Here is a 24896-nt window from a genome sequence, read left to right on the forward strand (position 1 = left end):
TCCCGCCCAGCCTAAGGTCCTTACCATTTGGCCCTGTGTGAAAGAGCCTGCCATTTCTAGCTTTCAGCAACCTGCCTTGTTATTTTCTTTAGTATAAGTTCTTCAAATGGTGTCCTTCAGGTAAAGAGGGTCCACGTTGAAATTCTGCATGTCAGCTAGGCCCATGACCCTTTAAAAAATGCCATGCTGACAAATTCTCCCAGCCACAGTGTTTGGGAGTGACATTTTCCTAAAAACACCAAGCTGGTTTTCTAACTTAAAATTTTTATTTATTGTATGGATAAAGAGACACAGCAGAACTGTTTTATATTGGAAACTATTTTTGTTAAAAACGTTGTTTGTATTTTTGATGTCTTTTCTACTAAGTTGTTCAGAAGATCCATTATTTTCTAAGAATTCTTTAAATGTGAACAAACTGCTCATCTGAGATGCGGCAAGTATTTTCCTTACTTTTCTCATGACTCCAACTTCACTTATGGAGGTTTCTTTTTAACTGCTTGAGTTTTATGTAGACATTTATACCAGTCTCTTTTCTTTATGACTTCTGCCTGTGGTAACATGCTTCCAAAGTTATCCCTCACCCTTCTGATTATTAAATATTCTAGCAATTTCTTTTGTCCATTTGTAGTCTAATACTTTTACATGTAAATATTCAATGCAAAAGGAATCTATTTTGTAAGTTAATGGAGGCTAAAGATCTACTGAGTTCTGCCAAGCAGTGAGCAGGCCTGGCTGTCCCTTTACCTGCTGGTCCATTCACCCTTCTTTGAAAGAATCTATTGGGATGACTGACTTCTAATTTGTATCTGAATTGGCTTCTGAACACATTATTCTAATGTTGGCCTCTGTGGTTTGACTTGAAGAACCACAGTTTATTAACCGTGAGTTTGCCCAAGTTGTCTGATCTTCCTGGGTTAATTTGCATGTGTTTTGCAAAGCATGTTTAATTTGCATTTGTTTTGCATATCAGCTGGCACTGGACACTTTCTTAAGTGCCACTGTTGCTGCTGTCCTCTGCCTATTCTTTCTGTAATTCTATGGTGTCCCCCCCATTACGGATTCTTTTATTAGACCTTTTCAGATATTTCCACGTGTTCTTCCATAAAAAAATATGTTTGTCAATACAAAAGTTATTTCAGTTTTGACCAAAATTGCATTAAAGGTGGGGACTAATGGACAAAGTATAATTCTATTTTATTGAATCTTCAGGGAAATGATCCATCAATCTCTTTGTTTAACTAAGGCTTCTCTTGCCTCCCCAGGAAAGGTTTATCCATGTAATTCTGGACAACTGTGTGTCTTGTCAGTGTGATTTCATGTCAATATTACAGCATCTTCTAGGAAGATAATCCATAATGTGAAATAATAAAATGTCTCTTAAAGCATTTATGAATGTCTGTTTTAAAATCTTACTGTAATTGCTAGAGTTGCCATGGGTGTACTAATAGATCTGAGACACTTTAGACACTTTAGAGCTAGGAAGAGCAGTTTTGAGATACAGAAGGACAGAACAGAGCAGCCTGAGTTGTGGGGGACCGGAGGAGGCAGCCTGGGTTGTGGAGGACATGAGGGAGCAGCCTGAGACGTGGGGAGACATGAGGGGGAAGCCTGAGGTGTGGGGAGACATGAGGGGGAAGCCTGAGGTATGGGGAGACGTGAGGGAGAAGCCTGAGATGTGGGGAGACATGAGGGGGAAGCTTGAGGTGTGAGGAGACATGAGGGGGAAGCTTGAGGTATGAGGAGACATGAGGGGAAGCCTGAGGTGTGGGGGAGACATGGGGGAAGCCTGGGGTATGGGGAGACATGGGGGAAGCCTGGGGTATGAGGAGACATGAGGGGGAAGCCTGAGGTATGAGGAGACATGAGGGGGAAGCCTGAGGTATGAGGAGACATGAGGGGGAAGCCTGAGGTATGGGGAGACATGAGGGGGAAGCCTGAGGTATGAGGAGACATGAGGGGGAAGCCTGAGGTATGAGGAGACATGAGGGGAAGCCTGAGGTATGAGGAGACATGAGGGGGGAAGCCTGAGGTATGAGGGGGACATGAGGGGGATGCCTGAGGTATGAGGAGAGATGAGGGGGAGGGAGACATGAGGGGGAAGCCTGAGGTATGAGGAGATATGAGGGGGAAGCCTGAGGTATGAGGAGACATGAGGGAGTAGCTGGCGGAGGGAACAGCTGGAGTCAGTGGCCTGATGATGGGGAGGGAGGAGAGATGGAGAGGTACCAGGAACCAGAACTCAGATGGTTTGGGACAGATATGGTGTTCTAACCATATGTCATCACAGCTTTTTCAAAGACTGAATTGACTGAGGAACAAATCAGAAGGAGTACGTGAAAAGATGTTCACCCTGGGGTGTTGTGAGTGATCCTAAGAAGACGGTGGAGGTGTAACACACTGAGTTCACTCACATTCAAGTCTAAGGAAATATCCCCACGGTGTGACTGCTTTCTACTTCTCCCACGTTTGTTTACCTGGTCTGGGGTCTTGTTGGAAAAGATGACAGCTGAGCCCCCTTCTTCCTCATTCGGGTATTCTGGGAATGTGCCCGTCAGATTCCTGCAGAGAGAAAGAGTTCACGTGAGCAGGGGGAGAAGTGAGATGAGTCTTTAGGTAATGCTGTACTTGTCAGCACATGCGAGTTTACATCAGTTAAATGATGGATCTTCAGGGTGAGCCTCCCTGTCCCCAAGGCTGGGCAGCACCTCTGAGCTGCAGAGGATGGGTGACAAGCCGCCTCAGGTTTCCTGCCTCTGGGGACATGTTAGTTTGAGGTGGACATTCTCTCTCTCTCTCTCTCTCTCTCTCTCTCTCTCCCTCCCTCCCTCCCTCCCTCTTTCTTAGATAGATTCTATTTTTCTTCCTCTGTCTCCACCCCCTTTAATATCAAGATGCTTTGTGGTTTAGTTTCAACAGAGACAGAAACACAAATCATTTCTTCCTGTTTAAAACTTAGCGTAAACACAGGACTTTGAAGCTAAACAGAAGGGTGGAGTCGTACAAACGGCACGCCCAGCAAGCGTCTGGAACACTTACATATATGTGTTTGGTTTTAGAAAGTTTGGGGCCCCATGTTTGATAGAATCCAACAAGTATCTCTCTCTGCAGCCACATACTTTCTCCACAAAGAAAGCAGGCTGTGGAATTTCGTGTGGAGAATTACCAAAGGGGAGGGGGTGTGGTCATTCTTTAAAAAGAGAAACTGAGTTTGGCGTGTTACACTTCCTCTGTGTGTGAGGAAAAATACACTAGCTGCTGAATTAAGAACCGTTCATTCCCAGAAGTAGGGAACCCAAGTCTTGGAAGAGGATTAATTACTTCTCAAACTCTTGCCTCAAGTTATTCCTCACAGTTAACAATTTTTGAGGACATCTAAGGCATGTGAGCTACACTACTGATATTTAGCCTATTAGTCATCAAAACTCAGAAAATTCTAAGATATGTATTTTCTAGTTCGCTTAAAAATAACACACCCATTATCAGAGGAGGGAAGTAATCACCAACTTTACCTAACTTTGAGTGCTTTGATATACAATAACCACAGGCCTTGTAAGACATGCCTATATCTGCCATAGTGGTATAAATACCATGGGGGAACCTACCGATTCTCACTGAATTTAAGTCCTGCTTCACAAGATGAAACTCAAACCTGGCACCATCTCTTAGGCCAAGAACCTATGGCTAGACAGGTCATAGGCCCCAGGAAAGAACTTCTGCTAGTATTCTGCTAAATGAAGATTGTATTAAACCAACTCCTAATGACTTATCCTACAGATTAGTACACCTCTCAAGTTTTGTCAGAGAAGCTTCCATTTGAAGTAGATGGTGATGGTGCTGGCTAGTTTTCTGTCAACTTGACACAACTTAGAGTCTTTCTGAGAAATGGGAACACTCACTGAGAAAATGTCTCCATAAGACCAGGCTGTGGGCAGGCCTGTAGGGCATTTTCTTAATTAGCTATTGATTAAGGAGGGCTAAGCCTGAGTTATATATAAAAATGCTGACCAAGCCATGCTGATCATCAAGCACCTCCCCATGGCCTCTGCATCAGCTCCCACCTCTAGGTTCTGTTCTACTTGAGTTCCTGTCCTGACTTCCTTCAATGATAGACTATGGTGGGAAACATACGCCATCTGAACCCCTTCTCCCCAACGTGCTTTTGTGTTGTTTCACCATGGCAACAGTAACCTTGACAAGGGCAATGACGGACATAGAGACCCATAACTATAAAGAGAATAAGAACCTGCAGATTTGTGGGCCCTAAGTGGGACATGTAAGTCACAGTCCTACCTCCCAAGGTTCAGGAATCACTATGAAAGGGAGGGACTGAGGGAGGGTAAGACCCACACAGTGGAGGACTACAAGGAGACAGTGCCTTCTGCAAGGCGAGAATGTACGGGCAGCACAAATGGCCTTGAGGGGTAGAAGAAAAAGGAGAAACCAAAGTCAAGTAAAAACAAACAAACAAGAGCCAACCAATTGTATGTTGGCATAGATGTATATGTGTGTGTGTGTTTGTATATACTTTTATGAACAATAAACACAGTATCTAAGGTTCTAAACTTTTCAAGTCTGTTAGAATCTGGTTTAATTAGAGCTTCCTGGATGCTCCTCCGCTCTGCCTCCGTGCTCTGATGCGTTGCGATATGCTGTGCTAGCTGAGAGTTCAGGAGGAGATCTGGCCTCACACACACCTGTAAGTGTGAAAGGAAGGAGTGTGTGAAGGTGGTCCAGGCGGCTTTGAGCATCCTGCTGTGACTTTGCCTCAACTACATCAACGATCGTCCCCTCTGTCAGTCTCTGAAGCACTGGTCTGGTGGGCCTATCAGGGGGGCCGGGAATGCTACGCCTCGCTCATTTAGATGATGGTACACTTGGTTCTTCAAGGCATCTCATCCCGTGGTGAGACAGTCAATATGGATGTCAACTTGACAATCTAGAACCTCCTAAGAGACAAAACTGTGGGCTGCCTTTGAGAGTTCCTAGGCCAGCTTAACTGAGGTGGGCAGAGCTACTCTAAATGTCACCAGCACCATCCCAGCCTGGATAAGAAGAGGGAAAGTAACGGCACCTGGGAGTCAGAGGAAGGCAGGTCTCTGTGAGTTCTAGGTCAGCCTTGTCTAGATGGTAAGACCTTGCTTCACAGCAAGAGAGATACGGAGGGAGCAAGTTGTATTTATTTATTGAGAAACACACATGTGTGCACACAGACACAGACACTCAGACACAGGCAAGCCATATACACCACCACCACCGCCACCACTTAATGAAAAAGGAGGACATGGATTTACAAGAGAGTAAGGAGGGTATATGGGAAGGCTTGAGGGAGGAAAGGAAAGGGAGAAATGATATAACCTTGAGAAATAAAGGAGAGAGAGAGAGAGAGAGAGAGAGAGAGAGAGAGAGAGAGAGAGAGAGAGAGAGAGGCTGAGCACCGAATTCGTTTTTCTGTATCTGCGACCAGCTGCCTCACCCTCCTGCCTCCATTACTTCTCTGCCACCTTAGATTGAGGCCTCAAACTGTGATTCAAAAGAAGCCCTTTCTTCAATAAAGTTGCTTTTGTCTGGTCTTTCGTCACAATGGTAGAAGCAGCAAGAAAAGTAACCAATCCCTATGTGAAGCTATGCTCACCAGCACTAATGACATCACTCATTGACATTGGGAAGCCTGAGCCCTAGGAGCACTCTCAGCCACAGGGCGAGGGTCCCCAGATTCCCTTCTCAATCCCTGTCACACAACAGTTGCATTTGGTCTGGAGGTTGCAACGGTCTACCTAACCTCACCCATGCACAACACTTCTGAAGGTGACGTCGTCAGACAACTCTCTCCTTGTACGGTCAAACTTAGATTTTTACTGTTTTAGGGCTCACAACAGATATAGTGGCTCTGCATATTGGTTTTCATTGCATGTAGTGTGTGTGTGTGTGTGTGTGTGTGTGTGTGTGTGTGTGTGTGTGTGTGTGTGTGCGTGTGCATATGCTATGTGAGGGCGTCTTAGAAGCCAGAGATGTTAGGTCTCAAGTAGCTGGAGTTACAGGAGGTTGGTGCTGGGAATAAAACTTAGGTCCTTTGGAAGAGCAATGCATGCTTTTAACTTTAACGGCTGAGCCACCTCTCCAGCCTTGTGACTTACTTAAAAACAAAAACAAAACCAAAAAACCAAACCCAAATGCATGTGATTCCATTTTGCACGTTACCTCTTAATTTTAGGATGCACCAGTTTTCGTAGTAAGAGTTAATATTAAACTCCATAGTATTTTTTGTAAAATAATATTGAATCTATTCATCTAAATGATTACACTTTACTTCTTGTAATTTAGGTTGTGTGGCCCTGAGCATTTTAGGATTGGCTCCAGTGGGTGTGAGGGCGGCAGGGTAGTGGTGCTGAAAGTCTTGCAAGAGGGAACGGCGAATGCTATTTAGGTTCCCATGGTAATTTTGGCATTAAACAGCTGGGGCTTGACAGCTGTGACTGCAGGTGATGCCCCCTGGAGCCTCCCAGGAGGAACTGAAGACCCCAAATTATACAGTGTCAGGACCCCAAATTATACAGTGTCAGCCCCAAGATGCTTTTGATTAACAGTGGAAAACAAAGTCTCTGTCTTGGGAAATCCTGTGCCTCTGGCTCCCATCTCCCATGGCACCCCCTCCCCCACAGTCCTGGATCCTGTGGTTGGTGGAAGCTGCCTTCTTCTGGACACCTGGACACATGCCGTCACACTACCCATTGAACCAGGAATCCATAGGTCAGTACCCGTGATGCTTGGCTGTGCTTTGGAGTAAAGCACCGAGTGTGGGGACCTTTTAATGATGGGTGCTTGTGTCTTTACATGCTCATACAGCCAGGCACCCATCCACCATGGAGCCAACACCTCCCTGTCACCTCCTTCAGACACACTTCTGTTCCTGAGGGCTTAGCTTTGCTCTTTGGGCTTGACTTTAGGAGGGTTCTGTCTCCGTCCAGTCTTCCATTTTTCCTTTACTCTCCTCCCTTTCTCCACTCCTCCCCTCCTCATCTGCCACCCTGTGAATCTTGCAGTCCTCCTTTGGCATGCTATGCTCACTTTCCCTAGCTCTCACCTCTTGAACTCAGCTGGGAGAAAGTCCACAGCCATGGACAATCCATTAAGACAGTTCTCACAGGTGTGGAGTGTTGAACTGTGGCCCTGACCCCACAGAGGCACACGTTGAAGTGCTAACCTCAGCACCTCAGGGTGTGTTGGAAAGGGGATCCTTGCAGCTGTGCTTGGTTAAGACCAGGTTCCACCTCACAGTCCCCAGAAAGAGCCAACCTGCTGACACTCTGGGCTTCCTGCCCAGAACCCAGAGGATGCGTTCCTGCTGCTAGGCCACCCAGACTCAGGACCACAATTGTGGCTGCTGGGGCCCAGCATCGTAGTACACAGCTCCTGGTCTAGTGTGGGTCTGCTGCCTTCTAAAGGGCATTTTGTCTTGATGCTGTCTGTGTCTTAGGGTTTTTATTACTGTGATTAAACACCATCATTGTAAGCAATTTGGGCAGGAAAGGGATTATTTTAGTGGTAGTTCCCTACCACAGGTATCTCTGAGGTAAGCAAGGGCAGGAACTTAAGCGAGACAGGAACCTAGAGGCAGGAGCTGATGCAGAGGCCGTGGAGGGTGCTGCTCACTTGCTTGCTCCTCACAGCTTCCTCAGTCTGCTTTCTTACAGCACCAAGGACCGCAGCCCAGGGATGGCCCCACTCAGTGACCTGGGACCTCACACATCAGTAATCAATCATTAACCAAGAAGATGCACCACAGGCCAATCTGGTGGAGTATTTTCTAAGGTGAAGCTCCTTCTTTCCAAGTGACTCTGGCTTGGGTCAAGTTGACATAAAACCAGGCAGCACGCGCTGTGTCGTTGTTGGAAGGCACAGCACTGTCTCTGGGAAGATTCTCCTGCCTCAGTTTCCAGGGCTCTGCATCTCCTGCTTTCTTCCCCTCTTGCTAAGCACCTTCTCTCCTCCACAGAAACAGCGGGTCACACAGCACAGGCATAGCTCCTGTTCCTCTTCTTGGTGGGACTGCTCTGTGGGTTTTCTTCTCTCACAGATCCTCTTACTCCTGGGTGCTTTTCCATCCCCTCCAGGTGAATCTGAAGGGGCGGGGTTCAGTTGTAGGGATCTCATTCTGTGTTTGTCCACTCTCACACCCTGTTGTCTCTCCCTGTCTCACAGCTTGACTCAGCACCCGTGGCCTCAGCTCGCTAACACTGACTCCACTCCTCACCTCTCCCTGCCTCTCACCTCTCCCTGGCATGGACCCAGATCCAGTTGTCCAACCCAAAACCCAGAAGCACACAGGTTCTGAGATTAAGTGTCCGCCACTCAAGCCCTCTCGCGGCTGTGACACCCAAACTCTTTCTTTTCCTGTTACAGAGACTCTGTTCTGGTCACTCCAAGGGGTGCTCCAGGGAGACCTGGCTGGAGCCATTCTCAACTTTCTCTCTTCCATCCTACAATGTCTTGAGAGAGATCAGTAAACATCACTGCATTAGGCCCAGGACACTGTCACCAAGTACTCGCTCACACCATGAACTGGTCTTTAATGTTCTGTGACCCTACCCCAGGTGGCAGGTAAGAGACCCTTTCATGAGTCATGCTATGTCATTTATTTGCTCAAAGGTCACCGGTTCTTTCAAAACAAAACTTTCCCTACAGCATAGGGTTAAGCCTTGTTCCAGCTCACTTGGGACAATGGATACCAGGGATCCTTTCCTACTTAAGCTGAACTGGTTTGGGCCTTAAGTTACAGGGCTTCTCCGATGACTTTGTCCCCATGCGATGCTGTACCCAGCCTCCACTACCCTGACCCCTGTACCTTTCCCTACAGCTCTAGCTCTGGCCACTTGGCTCCCATTCTCTCAATTGGAAAAATGCACCAAGTGGCCAATTCCTCCCTCATTTTGAATCTGTTTGAACGTCATGGTGTCAGCTCCTGCCAACTACATTGTATGACACAACCTGACCAAATACAATATTTCTCTCCCATTTTACAACAACAACAACAACAACAAAGCTGTTAGAGGCACACATCTGTGGCATGAAGACGGGAGAACACCAAGTTACTTTGGGGATGATAGCCTAGGTCTCTCTCTGCAATCTGGCGAATAGTTTAATGGAGGGAAGAATCTTTTCTATTTAAAATGGATTTTGAGGCATAATTTTCTGCACAGTTCTGAGAGGTTCAATATGCTGAGATTGTGCGTAATTGTTAAAATTACAGCTTTCCCTCAACGATGATTTCAAAGCCTTGATTATCTTTAATCTTTCACTGTCTTGCTGACATATAGCTGGTAGCATGCTATGGGGCTAATCTAGAGTCCTGCCTCCTCCCTGTCTCCCTGCCCACTCCCGTTCACCCTCAACTTGCTGCAACAGATAACTGAAGTGAACAGTGGAACCACCAGGGGTACAATCAATGCCACCTCCATGGGGCCTCCACTTCACCCTTGTCTATAGGACAAAGTAGGGGCGGGGAGAGGGAATGGGAGGCAAGAGGAAGAAGGGAGGGGAAAGGGGAGGGGGGAAGAGAGGAGGGAGGCAGTTGTCAAGGAGCAGAAAGCTTGAAAAATGGATGCTGTGTTGGTAAAGCAAATCTTCAGAAGTTATAACCTATTTGTCAACGTTTGTCAACCTACAAGCAAACACGGGCATATGTTAGAGGGATGGTGTTTTCTAAAGCAGCCTTTTCAACTCTGAGCGGGTATTTATCGCCTATGCATGTTCGCATGTGTGTCTGTGTGTACTCGTGCATATGGAGGTCAGAGGACAACCTTTGGTGTTGTAATAGGGTCTCCCATTGGCCTGGAGCTCACCAGGTAGGCTGTGAGCCCTGGAGATCTGTCTCTCTTAGGATGTTTGTTACTATTCGGATGCAAGCCCTGCTCAGTCCCTGCACAGGCTGGGAACCCCCGTCTGCTTGGAGAAAACTCTGTCCTAACATGTCATCTCTCCTCCTTTCACTGTTCCCAACAACCTACCCAAGAGTGCCAGCCCAGGGGCTCAGTTTTTGACCATGTATGGACACAATCCCAGCTCCTAGCTGGCACATCACCATTCCTTGCCCAGGCTCTGTGAAACCCTCTTGCTTTAGCCTGGATATGTGACTTCACTGCCCTTCACCACAGTGACCTCACGGTGAGATCTGTGAACCCACCCCAGAGTTGCCTAACAAACCTGCCTTTATCTACTTTGACTCTGGTCTAATCTGGCTTATATTTGCATCACCAAAGGAGAGAAAATGCCTATTAGTTACATCGAGGGTTCTGGTGGTCGAATTCCAGTTCCTGAGTTTGCAAGGGGCAGACTGATATTTAAATTCTACCAAGACAAATGTTAATTTCCGAAAAGATTTTTCTGGGTTTCCAGAAATGTATTGGGAAAATGAAAACATGGCATTTTAGAGATCGTTTGATATTTCAAAGAGGATGAATGTCATCTCCTCACCTCTGGGTCCAAGTCACCTCTGGAATGCTGGAAAAGGTAACCCAGAAAGCCAGAGCATCCATCCCTGGGGCAGCCAGACTCGAGCTTTCTATGCTGGGGGGCTCTGAAGCTCCGCTGGGGTGGGACCAAGCTAGACAGTAAGTAGCTCTTGGTCTTTCTTTTTCTTCTTCTAGGACCAATCACAGGGCTTGACCTGGGATGCTCTGACACCAACTCCAAGTGGACCCCTCCTCCACTGTGACAGTGGCCTTGGGACCCAACTCTCACCCTCCCTCCCGGAGCCTGCCTCAATTCAGACAAGAACCCCTGGCCAGACACCATGGAGCCCAGTTCTGCTTCCCACTCCTGCTAGGACCAGCAGGCCTGTTGGTGTCTCTCCCTCCACAGGGGATTTCATACCATGGATATTTGTGTAGCAGTTATCTGGCTTTTCAGAGACTCATATAGTAAATGGTTTCGCTCTGTCTTTCTGTGCATTAAAGACCACAGCCCTATACCGCTCAGCTCCAAGGCAGAGGTTACCCTGGGGGCTCTGAACTCCTATGGGGAGGCAGCAGCCAGCCTGTCCTGTCCTGCCCTGTCCAGACCCACTCAGCCCTTCTCAGCCACCTCAGATTACAGTCTGTGGACATCTCTGCTAACCACAGCAGCCTGTTCTGCAACACCAGAGGCTTTATGCAAGACATACGTCCCAGGGGTTAAGCTCTCATGGTTTTAAGTGGAGAGAACAGAGCCGTGTTGTACAGTCGTCACACAGTGGGTGTTTGCAGGATGCTGGAATTGCACCTGAAACTCATCAGTTCCTGCTTTGACCATACAGCTCTTAGTGGGAAAGCCCTGGCATTGGGGGCAGTCACCATAGCTCTGCTTTTGCTTAAGAGCAAAGGGGACAGCAGGAGATCTCAAGTCTTCAGGTGATGTCCTGAGGGTGGGCTGGAGCAAGGCGGGTGAGCACTAATCCACTTCAGTATTTCTTCCTTCAACACAGAAAGTAGGGATGACGTGCCAATGCACTAACCTGCAGAGCAAAACATTTATAATCAAAGTAACTGTTGGACTCGGCTGGTTTCTCTCTAGTCTTAGAGCCTTATTACTGAGCAGACCTCATAATTTTTTACAGTGGGTTTTTCCAATTTTATTTTAAAATATTTACGCTTTTGTGGCGTCTCTTCCAGGACATTAAATCCACTGTTTCTGTTACCAGTCAGCTCTAACAATGTAGTTACTGTAGCAGTGTTTTTTCTGTTCTGGCTTCCTTTTAAAAGTGCATTTATCAGGAATTACTTGTTCCATCCATGTCTGTCAGCTCCAGGGCCGCCTTCTCAGTCCACTGATCTACACGGATGCTCTCTTATTAGCACCAAGCAGGTCTATTTCTCTTCATAATGCACTTCAGAATCCGTGGTCGTTTGTTCTTCCCCGTTGCTCTTAGTTTCGGATTTTAATCCTAATGATTTTAATAATCATATTTCACGTTCAACAAATAATCCTGTTGGGGTTTTTAATTGAAACTGTGTTGTGCCTATAAATCTTGGGGGGCCAACTCACCATCTTTCCATCTAGGCAGGAGCAGAGCCCGTCTCGCCATCTCTCCCCGTGACTCTTGTGTCTGACCATCGCGGCGGATGGCCCTCGTTTCACACAGCTCTCCTGCTCCTCATGCATACACTGCCCATCAATATTTAACAGTACAGCTGCCCGCTTTCTGTCAGACATTTATTCTTGTCCTTTCCCCTTTGTGTGAGCCTGGTTATCAACACTCACGCATATCGCGGTGCCAGTTATGCATAGTTGGGGGCAGAGGTTGTGGCCCCTGCCTGTGAAGTGTGTCTCCATTGAGGACTGAGCATCTTTGACTCCTTCACCCACCCTGCATCTGCTCATTAACGGTATGCTCGCCGAGTATGTGTGGTGTGCCAGACAGTGTCTGTGGCACTGGGGAAAGTCAGCAGGTAGACGATATAATGGTCTCTCTGTGCATGGCTTACGTCTTGTCACGCCTAAACTAAATGTTGTTGCCGTTTGTGTCCTTTTCTTCCGTGTTTTAGGTGTTCAGGTAAGAAGGAGACGTTTGACATGACTGGAAGCTTCCTCTGCACACGTGGAAACAATCATGTGGCTTCAGGGATGATGATAATTAACCTCCAACTTCCCTGCCGTGTCGCTAACTGTATTTGTAAGGACAAATGCTAACATTCGAGTTGCACATCTCTTGGAAAGGCCAAAGTGCTTTTGAAGTAACTAAATGATTCTTGAAATTCTCAATGTACCAAGGAGGAGGGAGTGAGCAGTCAACACACAACAGGATGCACGGCTACTACAGAAGTCAATTCCGTCCTGCACACTGAGAAACCAGCAGCACGAGTCCAGCCCACTCCCTGCCCTTCAACATTGCCTATAGAATGAAAAGCAAAACACTAGGGACAATTCTGAGAGCAGAAAAGGGTGGGCAGGCTCTCCTGAGCCAGTGTTCCCTCAAAGGAGGTGGAAACCACATAGCCTTTGACAAAGGGGTGTCGTGGGCACCCGAGGATGCAGTTCGACAAAAGCCCAGCATGTCATACCTGCCTCCAGGGCCTTCGACAGGACTGTTATGGCTGTGCATGTGCATGTGTGTGTATGTGTGTATGTGCATGTGAACATGTGTGTATGTGCACGCATGTGCATGTGTGTATGTTTGCATGTATGTCAGCAGATGTATACATGGGTTTGTGTGTATGTTTGTGTGTGTTTGAGGGTGTGTGTATGTGTGTGTGTACATGAGTGTGTGTATTGGAAATTGAACCCAGGGCCATGGCATACATTTCTACGACTGAGTTACATTTTCAACCTTAGTGTTTTTGTTGTTGTTGTTTTAAAATTTGAGACCAAGTCTTGCTAAATTGCCCAGGTTGGTCTTGAACTCACTCTGTAGCCCAGATAGGTCTTGAATTTCAGATCATCTGGTTTCAGCCCCTGGAGTAGCTGAGATTACACATCTGGCCACCAGATCTGTCTCTGCTTTAGGATTTTAAAGGACAGATATAGTGCCAGGTGTGGTGACACACTTAACACAGCACCGAGGAAACCGAGGCAGGCAAGCACACTGCTCCCGTGGATGCCAAGAAAGTGAACTTAGCATAGTCTCACACCAATCAAGGGGCAGTTGGGAATGAGGTGTATGATAAACAGGAATTGACTGGAAATGACGCAAGCTGCGTGATAGCTGCCACTGACTCCTCCTGTGATGGAGGGAAAGTAGGAAGCCACTTGGAGTGGCCTGTGGGATGGCTCAGTAGGTCACTCCTCCCACTGCAGCCCTGCAGCCAAACCTGGTAGTCTCAGTTCAATCCCTGGAACCCACGGGAAGGTGGAGGGAGAGAACCGAGTCCACAACGCTGTCCCCTGACCTCTGTCCATGTGCTGTAGCATGTGCACACATAAACAGTAGTGTAAATTACATGGAGAGAGCTACATGGCTGGGGAGATGGTTCAGCAGTTAATAATACCGATTGCTCTTTCCGAGGTCCTGAGTTCAATTCCTAGCAACAACCATCTGTGATGAGATCTGGTCCCCTCTTCTGGTGTGTCTGAAGACAGCTCCAGTGTAATTATATATAATAAATAAATCTTTAAAGCAAAACAAAACAAAGTCTCCACTTGGCTTGGGGAATTTCCATTTTTGCAAAACTTTAGGTTCGTTGTTTTAAAATAGAGCCTTGTTCGTTTGACTTCTGGAAACTCTGCAATTTACATGTGACAAGTGATGGGGCTGATGTTAACTTCTTATAAAATTTATTCATCGACTAAGGTTGCCTTTCTCACTAAAACCATGATGGACATTGAGTGCTGCTTTCCCGTTCTTTTATCTGAAGCGAGTGGAAGGGAGGCACTCTGGCCTCGTATTTTTCTGTTAACAAATGGGAGGTGTGGTACTTGGTAAAAGTTGGGGCCTATTAAAAATTTATGGATATTGTCAAAAATTCTCATACAAATGTGCAAATGGCCGGTCTGGAGTTCACAGTGATTTAGAAAGCAGAACTCCTCAAATGATAAATTTCCCCCTGAGGCCCGACACCAAGCTTCGACGGGTCTCCCCGTCCCAGACGCACAGGACAGAGATTTATCTGCGTTTCACCAAGTATGAAAAATATATGGATGGAGGGGTTTCCGGCCGATCCCCCCCAGTCATCCAGCCACCTCCATTAATGTCAGCAGTCTCATAAATTTCTCCCGAGTTCTAAAGTAAGCAGCTTGTGCCACTGCACAGAAGCCTCCAAAGGTGTCACTTGTTGCCTATAAATTCACAGGCACTCAATAAAGGCAATGGCTGACACATGGACTTAATTACGTGGCCTCCTTGGGACACCAAGTGGACCTGTGCTTAGAGGACACCAAGTAAGCCCTGTGCACCCAGCCTCTTGATCCCATAGTGCTGGGTAGGAGAATCAATCTATTCACAGACACCTTGCTTATTAGTGGATGTTACTATAGAAGTGGTCAGGATCAAGGCTTCCTTCTTGGTCCAAGAATATCATCTTGAATTCTGCTCCTGTTTGAATGTGACAAGCCTCCCCCAAACCCGTAGAGACAGCTTGCTCCTCCCTTTACAATTTAATTAAAAGAAACAATACATTAGGGGTTCCTTGGTTTGCTCCTCTGTCGGGAAAGTGACAAGCAGGTCTTATTTCTGTTTTCCTATCCCAAATGCCGTTTACATGGGAGAACTAATACCCAGGACAGAGCTGACCCTGCCAGGATGAAAGCAAAGGTCTTTCTTCACTGTCTCCCGTTCCCTTCAAGACATGGCTTGAAGCCCAGCCAGCGTCCTCCATGTCCCTTCCTCATCAGAAGAAGCTTTGTCTGTCCTGTCCTTTCCAATCCCCTCTCCTTGTTTGATCAAGTGACAAGTGCATGCCACTATATTTATAAAAGATGAAGGTGTGTGGCTATTTCTGTCCAAGCAGGGTTTACACAAAGCCATGGAGAGCGGGGATGAAGGGCTTCTGTCTGTTCTGAACTGGAAGACCCCGAGTGTGAAAACCTCTTGTGTTCTGTCCCCACAGTGCCCAGTCCCCCCCCACCCCGCAACCCCCAGGAGGTGGTCCCACGACATCCCACTTCCTGCAGGAGAAATACTTGGATCTGAGGTCTCCCACATCTAAGACTAAGGCAAGTCTGTGCAGTTCTTTGGTGGTGCTTGGCCGCACTTTGGAAACAGGAGATGTGCTAAGGGCAGTGGTAAGTAGGACTGGTGGCCAGCATGCTTCTGAGAAGCCACACCAGGGCTTGCAGTCTGTGGGATACACAAAGCATGAAAAGGGCCCATGGTTTTTTTTCTGGACCCGTTTATGGGTCTAGACAAAGGGAATTAGCATACTGCATTTGCTGAAAGCCTAGTGCCTATTTTTCATTGAGCCTTAGAACCTGGATCCAAGACTACAAGTGCTGGGTGCTCTCGGTTTGATTTGCAGTGACGTGCCACATCAAAACTTGTGGTTTCCCATGGGCTATACACCTGTCCCCAAGGCCTCAGTGAATAGTGCCCGAACCTTGAGTTCTTACCCGCCCTTCTCATGTCCCCTGTTGAACCTCATATATTTTCCATGGAAGCAATGGCCAAGAGGAAGATATTTTGGCTTCTTACTGGAATAACCCACATGTGTTTGCCTCTCCTCTGCTGACTGCAGCTGCTTTTGAGAATTCACTGAATATGTAATTACACAAAGAATCCACAATAATGAGCCCTAGACCCGTCTCTCCATGTGTGACCATCCCCCTGTCTTCCTCAGACTTCAGACATTTTGAATGTACCTCAGGATCCCTGGGGAAAATATAGAAAACATGAAGGAAAAAAAATTTAATATAGCCGGGATCCCAGCCGACCAGGGGGCATCTGACAGGAGCAGGCTGGTGGCTTCTTTTCATGTCACTGACAGTTCTCAGAAGGAAGCTCTGCCCTCTCCCTGGAGACCACCCTGGATCTACACGGTGTCCACATTCCTAGAGGTCTCTGCCCTGTATCTTTGTTCTCCATCTGCAAGTCACTAGGTAGACTTCGCGCCAAGCTGCCTAACTTCCACAAGCCCGCAGCGTCTCATGAGGCAAACCACATCCAGCTTCCTCAAATCCCAGGATTCTCCTCCTTCTCTCCCCACCCCCACCCCTTTCTCTCATAGTGGCTCACTCTTTCTCTTTTTAAGTACACTGCATGAAGACCTGAAGCTGCTGAGGGAAGAGGAGGAGTTAGGAGTGAGGAAAGACCTGGGCTCCCAGGTGATACCCAATGAGACCTACGGCTGTGGGCACAGCTGTGCCTTGAACACCAACTGTTCCCACAGGCATATGTGTTTGGACGCTGTTGCTCTCCCTGGTGCTGTTTCAGAAGGCTTTAAGAGCTTTAAAAGGTGGTGCATCATGGGAGGAAGCAGTCACCGAGAATAAGCTCCAAGGTCTGAGAGCCTGGCCCCACTTTTTGTCTGTTCTTTAATTCCTGACTGCAAACTCTCTTACTCTCCCCCTCCCATGTCTTCACTACCACGAGTGACTTTCTCCTCAAATTGAAAGTCAGAATAAGCCCTTCCTCCTTCAGGCTGCTTCTTGCAGCCATCAAATTTCTGTTCCCAGCCTGACCATTGCAGGGTCAAAGCATGGCGACTTTGCATTGACAGAGTTCCCAATGCATGATGGGAGGGGATAGGACAGGGGCCTGCCTGCACTCAAGGTCTCCCTGACTTAGAAACACCAAAGCTTAATGCACAAAACTGTGATGGAGTGGGGGAAGGGAACAGACTTAATGTCATTTAAACTATAATTTTGAAAACACAAAACCCCACAAATGACTGAAACCCCCTCCAGAAAGAATGCACATATGCAGGTGGTCCCAGACAAGCTGCTCTCCTGCCCCAGGCCTGAGCACATTCCACACTTGCTGTTTTGTGACAGGAACTCTTTTATGACCTCTCTCCCATCAACATCTATCCCTCCCTCTCCGACCTTCCTCTCTGTGCCGCCCCACCAGCCGATCTATCCTTTGTAGGTTGGTAGCTGTGCTTCTCAACATGGTAACCACTAGGGACATGTGATTGCCTAAACCTACATTCAAATGAAATAAAATGAAATAAACAGCTGCTACTCAGCTATGTCCTTTAAATGCACTGTAAGTTGGGAAGGAGGTTAGAGCGGAAACGCATTTAATATACCTGCCCTGCCAATCGTCCCAGCTTGACCACACAGCACAGCACAGCACAACACAGATTGCCCTTGAGGTCATGGGGCTGACAGGGAGTTGTGAGCACCCCCCCCATCCAACTCTGTGCTACTACCCATGATGCCCATCAGCAAGGATCAGAGGACATAGCTCTGGCCAAAGAAAAGGTCCATGTTCAAATTAGGAAAGCGGTTCCTGCTGGATGTGTCCTGTTTTGCACATTGCCGTGTTGAACCTTTGTAAGTTGGAGCCAGTTCACATAGCCGGACTAAGTCGACATCTACTGCTGTGCTAGATATCAGAACCTAGAACACTCCTAGTGCCACAGAGAGTCCTGTGGGATGGGAACTATGCAGACCAACCCAAAGTCCTGTAGTTTGGACCTCATGATGCTGCCTGTGGGTGGAAAGGGTGCAGTGCCATCTCACAGGGCTGTCGGCATGTGGGGGGCTGAACAGTGAACTCTAAAGACCCTTGTCCTAAACCCTGGAGTTTGTGACACCGAACACATCAGATTGAACATTTGATAGGGGTTATCTATGTTGTGTGGTATTTCTCCCATGTTGTCCTCAATACTGTACAAAACGTGCAGAGTGGTCAGAGGCACACGGAAGAGAGGGTAATGCGAGCATTGATGTAGGGTGGAGTGACCTAGATGCATAAGCCAAGGAGAGGCAGCAGCCACCGGGGGCTGGAAGAGAGGATGACCATGTTATCCTTGGAGGGTCTAGAGAGCACAGCTCTATTCTTTCACCGCAGACCTCAAGTTTTCAGTTGAATCACCAGGATGGCAGATTTAATCCAGCAAGATTAGCAAAGCCACACAGAGGCCAAATGAGCTCATGTGTAAAACATTCTGGACATAGAATAAGTATTCAGGCAATAAGAGTCTCCCCTTCCTCCCTGAATGCACACCTGCCTGATGCATCTGCTCACTAAGGTGGCTATGATTACAAGTCAGATCCTGGGAGCCCCACACCTGAGCTCTGACCCTGGGGCTAGGAGGAGGGATAAAGGCAAATCCAGGAAGTTGGCTCTTCCTTGACCAGTGACTGAAGCAGCTTCTAACTGGTTATGCTTCCCAGACTGAGCTCTTTAGACAGCCCACACTGCAAATACACCAAGGACGATGCACACACACACTGCACTCTGCAGAAGATCCTAGGGCTTACAGTGCAAAAGAGGGGGTGAAGACAAACCGAAGGGGAGGTACAAAGGTCTCTGCAAGGGACGATCACTTCCTAAAGATAGTAATGACAAATGAAAACTTGACAATACACCAAAGCTTAAGGATCTTTATAAAGAAAAGAACCCTGACGCCATGACACATAGAAGCAAATAAATGGCAGAACAGCTCAGGGAAGAAGAACAACAAACAAACAAAGACACCTCAAAGAAGAAGAACAACAAACAAACAAAGACACCTCAAATAAGTTGGGGGTGCACCCCTGTAATCCTGGCATTGAAGAGGCTGAGGCAGGAGGATCTAGAATTCCAGGCTATCCTGAGCTTCATAGTTAGACCCTGTCTCAAAGCGAAAACAAAAATGAAATTATTCCCCAACCCCTAAATAATCAAATTAATACAAATTCCAAGATCACTTGATAACTTTTTTTACCAGCTCTGCAAAATATTAAAAAGATTACAATCAGTTTATTAACCAGTGCACCCATGCAATTCAGTGCCAAGCATTCATTAAAAAAATATTTTGGAAAGCCTTGCAAGGCCGTGAGAGAGTTCAATGTTGAAGTTTTAAACATTAGCCAAAATATGAATAAATAAAACTACTTAGAATATATATTGGAGAGAAAAGAGACAGGAAAGAATGTTACCAGGAAATGTTCACAGTAGCTGCCTCTGCTGAAACTACACACAGGCCGCATTTTTCTTCACTAAACTCTACCTCAGATGACTGGGAGTTAGTTTTGAAGTTTAACTCTTCAGTGGGTGGGGCAGGGGTGTAGGAAGAGAATAAGGACAAGAGAACAGCTAACAGTCATTATATTCGTGTGTGAAACTGTCAGATAATTAAAAAAATGACCTAGAATAGCTTAAAAGTTGGCTTTAAAAACAAATAATCAGAAGGAATAGCAACGCACACCTGTGACCCGCGCCTGGGAGGTGAACGTGGCCCTCAGTGAGGTGTTGAGTTAGAGCCCGAGGCCAGCCTGTGCATACTCACCAGATGAGCTGAGAGAGGGTGTTTGTCCCTTATAGCTTCTCACGATTGCCTGACCTACCCCTGAGAATCTTTTGGGGATTTATTCTGAGAATCGACCACGTTTCATACTTCAAAAGATAATATTTGCTTTTATTTGCCTTTGATTCAAAACGGCAAGGCGAAGGCTCTTTATCAAAGTCCATCAGATGACTTTAATCCAATTATGAAAATAAATTTGCCCTCGACCTTACATTACTTCAAAAAGAGGAATTTTTATGCCTTTGTGAATTCTGCCCAGCATACCCACGAGGGAGCCCCTGGACAGTGGGGGTCAGCTGACACCAGGAGGAAGTGTCCTCAGAGGACCCACCAGCTGCATTTTCAAAGACTCTCATAAATGCTGAAATAACAGGGCATTCCTAGAGTGACAGCCAGGGTCTCTGGGGACTCAGGTAAGGAAGATACCTCACTCCCATTGCCATCCTACCCAATTCTGCATCGGGAATGATGGCCAAGCCTGTAATGAAGAATCCTATTAAACTATTTCCCTAAAACCAAAGTATCTTACATATTTTAAATCAATGCAAGCAGATGGCCTCCCTCCAAATGTATTTTTGGCTTTTTTTAAATCATAAAAACAATACTTTTTATTGAAACAAAAGAATTTTCGTAGTACAGAAGAAGATAGACTCTACAGTGACCCCCTCCTCTTAGAGCCTAACTGGAGACAGTTCTTGTTTCTGCTGTACTCCCCAAAAGCTTTCCACATGTGTGCACAAAAGCTTAGTGCGCTCCATGTACTGTGAGCACAGCAACCCCCTTATCTGCTCTCCTGGCCTCTGTGGTTTGGCTTTCGTGACCCGTTGTCAACTGTGATCTGAAAACACCAAGTGTAGGATTGCAAGATAAACAGTTCGTGCCTTTTAAATGATGTACCATTAAGAGTAGTGTGAGAAAACACTGCGTTGCATTATCCTAAATATGTCTGTACACTACTACTGCATGTATGTGTGTGCACACACAAAATCTAAAAGCTTTATGGTGTCCAGTCATGAGGGAGGTTTGGGCATCTAGGTGTGTGTGAGTGTGTATGTGTGAGTGTATATGTGTATATGTGTGTGTGTATATATATATATATATATATGTGTGTGTGTGTGTGTGTGTATGTGTGCATATATATGTATGTGTGTGTGTGTGTGTACCCCTGTGATGGACACACAACAGTGAACTCACTCAACCTACCACCTCATTTCCCATCACATGACCCAGTATTAAGGTGCTAATTAACAGGTGTCTGTCCATGTCTATTGTCTGGTCACTCCTTACCCAGGCACCATCCTGGGTGTTTGAAGTTTAGCTCTCTATGTATACAGTTACTCTCTGTAAGAAGAGAAGTCATGCAAGATTCTTGAGAAGGGACATCTGAACTGATCACACCTCTATGTAGAAAAGACAGTTGACCTGAGAAGACCATTTTATACCAGAACTCCAGGTGGCTCACCATTTATTTATAAGGCATGAACTGTGAACTTCTTATTCTGGATACCTGTGTGTGTGTGTGTGTGTGTGTGTGTGTGTGTGTGTGTGCGTGCAGACACATAGTAGTAGTAGTAGTAGTAGTAGTAGTAGCAGTAGTAGTAGTAGTAGATAACACATACATGGGATAGCAGAGCACACTGTCCCATCATGCTACTCCAAATGACTCACCCTTTAAAAGTCATGAATTGTTTATTCAGGACACCTAACACCCACCATGAAGTTTTGGGGTACAGTTTGACTATCACACAGGGAACAAGTATTTGATTTCCACATGGTCAACGTAGGTAGGTGGAAAATGGTTGTGGACAGAGATTGGCTGTCCAGCTTCTGGAAGAACACCCCTCTCGTCCCCTGGCACCCAGACCCCCATCAGTTGTTATCTGGGAGCTTCTCTATGTCCCTTGTCCTACATATCTCAACAGTGACAAGCAACTGAGTGCTGAACCAGAGGAAGGTGAGTTCCCATCACCACTGCTGAGCTCTTTTTTCTGTAAAGGGACTTACTAAATCCAAAACCGGAGAATTCCAAGATGTCTGCTCCCAGCCTGCCTCCCCCCACCTCACCCCCTCTCTCTCCCTGGTATGGTTTTATTTAAAGAAAAAATTTGATTTTTCTGTTTCTGACAATTCAGTTCTCTGATCTCAACAAGCTGAGCAGCATTGTCCTGTTGAGTGTCTCAGGACCTGATGTTGGGGTGATACAAAACCCCGACATGGGAAAAGATGTCTGAATTCCTTTCCTCGGTACCTGATCATGACGGAGAACCCTTATTTCTTCTCTTTGAGATAAAACATACTTAAAACTGCTCCAGCAAATAGCAAAGACCGTTTAGCATTTCATTTAAAGGCAGTAAAATGTCTAATGTAAGAATAGGTCTAGGGCCTTGGCCTCAGAACTCCTAGTGACATATAATTTAGGGAATCCTAGGTCCCTGCACTCAAAACTGGCTCCAAGAATGAGGGGGGTGGGCAGGGTCTGAGAGCCTGAAGCAACGGATTGCTGCTTCCCAATGGAAAGGCAGTCAGCCCTGGCAACTTTCAGTTCCTTGGGCTGTAGACACACCTGGCTGTCCAGACTCCTAACCATCACATTCTATTTTATGTGGTCACAGAGAGGAGTGCACGGGCCATACATTTCCATATTAAAAAAGCAAACACAGGCCAGGAAGCAATTTAATTAAAAATGTTTCTGAATCCCTAGCATTAGTATTTGAGTTTTTAAAAATGAAGTCAAGAGACCTCGTGTCTCCATACTGGATGTCTTGGTTTTCCAAGAACACAAGCCAGGTGGCGGCTCATGTTTATAATCCCAGGACTCCAGAGCGGAAGCAAGAGGCCTCCTCTACATTCAAGCCTGGCTCAGTCTAAACAATGAGACCTGGTCACCAGAACAAAATAAGGCAACGTACAAGGAAACCACGGAATGAGGAGACCAATCTACCACCTGCCACCCAAGAGGAGACCCGTCCATCACCTGCCACCCAAGAGGAGACCCGTCCATCACCTGCATTCTATGAACCACTGCCGGATCTGGTCCTGCAGGTGCTCCCTGATGTCTGAGCCTTCCAACAGCCGCAGGTCCTCCTTGATAGTCACTAAGGCTTCCTGGTACTTCTGCTCGTGTTTGAACTGCAACTCGTCCCGCAGATTTGACACTTGTTCTGACTGGACGACGGCATCACTGACTTCGTTGAAGAGAGGGGGTGGTTTCTGGAAATAAACCCCCAAACAGTTGAGGCTCTAAAAGCCACAGGACTGGAGGAAACACTAGAGGCAAATCAGATGTGTTGTCTTACCACAGACAGAGTTTTAAAAAAAATACATCTAGAACTGAGATCAAAGCTAGTGTGAGCACCTGAAGACCTCATTCACTGTGAGGGGGAGAGGTGACACATGCCACCCCACACACAGACATGGGTCCGAGGCAGCAAGGACCCATTGGTTATGAACAACAACTCCAAAACTCTTAGGGAAAAGAACTCTTTTATATTTTAAGTAGATCATCTCAGATATTGTGTTATAACAACAAAAAATTAGTAGGTTCAGTTAACCTAAAAATGTCCCCCACACTCCAGAAACTAAAGCTTCCCCCAATCTTCTTGATCAGTGGGAGGAACAAGAATGGGAGGAGGGAAGTGTTTGTCATAAAGTCTACTGAAAGGAGTTGTATTCTAATTACTCAGAATGACCTAAACATCAACTATGAAAATCAACTCTTGGCTCTCCAAAGACATACATCCCAACACATCTTACAGAACATTCTCCTTCCACATCTGTCAATCCACAAATCTGGAAGTGATCATCGTGGAGCATCTTCTGGCCCCCAGTCCCAAGCCATGCCCTGAATCTCCACAAGTTGTAGACAGACATTCTTCAAATGGTGTCGGGATAAAATTCAGTTTGTCTGAAGCCCCAACAGAGCAACATTGGTAGATTAGCCTATACTTCTATGCAGCCGTCTATCCAAGTGCTATGTTGGCGACTCAGAGAGAGTGAAGTAAAGGGGGCATGCAGAAGGGATCCAAGCCTGGTGCTTACAATACTCCAGATCAGAACCACAAGAGCAGGAGAGCTCCTGTACAGGGGAAGAACCCACTCTCTAGAGACATCCAGAGGTTCAACCAAGGCTCTCAAGTCAAAAGCAGAGTGACTTGGTACCGAAGGCAGCCTTTCCTGGATCTTGAGAACCAAAGTACATTTTTTGGAAATTTGCATGTTGGTGTTAAACATGAGTATCTTCAGACCATAAATTATAAGAAATAATTGAAGTCAATTGTGTTGTTAAACAAAGCTTGCAACACTCAGAACTCAGAACAAAGAACTTCTGAGTTCCTTTCCAGCTGCCTGTGTTCTTGTGGGTATTTATGTCTGTCGTCTCTCTGGCAACGCCTGCTGCAATACTTGGAGTGACTTCGTAACTGCTTGGGGGAGTAGCTTTGGTCAGTTCCAGGGGGACACTGTGCTAGCCAGTAAGCTGATGAATTTGGTGCTGAGGTCCCAGTACAATCAGGCAGATCAAAGGCCAGATTCAGTTGTAGCATGCCCATTCGGTCAAACGAGCTCCCTTGTATGTGCTTACACGCATGAACGCACACACAGTGAAACCTTTTAAAGAACACTTCTGGACCTCCATGTGGGAGAGATTGTTCCACCTTTCTGTTAGAGTTTAGAATCCACTTAGAACCAAACAGTTAAGTGAATTAGAAGAGGAAGCTATATGTGTAATACTTTATAAACTTAAAAAAAAAAACGATCCAATTTTCTCATTTGGTATTAAAGAGAATCCAGTATAAAGAGTTATAACAGTTTTTGTTAAGATGAAAATGCCCTAAAACACACGAAGAGTGGGTTCAGAGCGAGAATTGCATGTGTGAGTACATGCAGGTAAAAGTGTGTGTGTGTGTGTGTGTGTGTGTGTGTGTGTGTGTGTGTGTGTGTGTGTGTGTGTAAATTGAGTATCTTCCTGGAGTCTCTCATCTAATCCCAGAACTCACAGATATGGCCATTCCAGCTGGGCAATCTGCTCCTGAGATCTGC

At 46.4% G+C, this 24896-nt stretch overlaps 1 protein-coding gene across 1 annotated transcript in view; it reads right to left on the minus strand.

The window, feature by feature from the left end:
- The window catches only part of Iqca1 (IQ motif containing with AAA domain 1), a 111372-nt gene that overhangs the window by 65240 nt on the left and 21236 nt on the right, over nt 1-24896 (minus strand). Inside the window, exons 6-7 of the mRNA XM_032899616.1 lie at nt 22864-23069; nt 2475-2559 (exon numbers count right to left, since the gene is read on the minus strand). Coding sequence (XP_032755507.1) covers nt 2475-2559; nt 22864-23069 — 291 coding nt within the window. The remainder of the gene's footprint in view (nt 1-2474; nt 2560-22863; nt 23070-24896) is intronic.

The sequence above is a fragment of the Rattus rattus genome, chromosome 4, assembly GCF_011064425.1.
Source record: "Rattus rattus isolate New Zealand chromosome 4, Rrattus_CSIRO_v1, whole genome shotgun sequence".
NCBI lineage: Eukaryota > Metazoa > Chordata > Mammalia > Rodentia > Muridae > Rattus > Rattus rattus.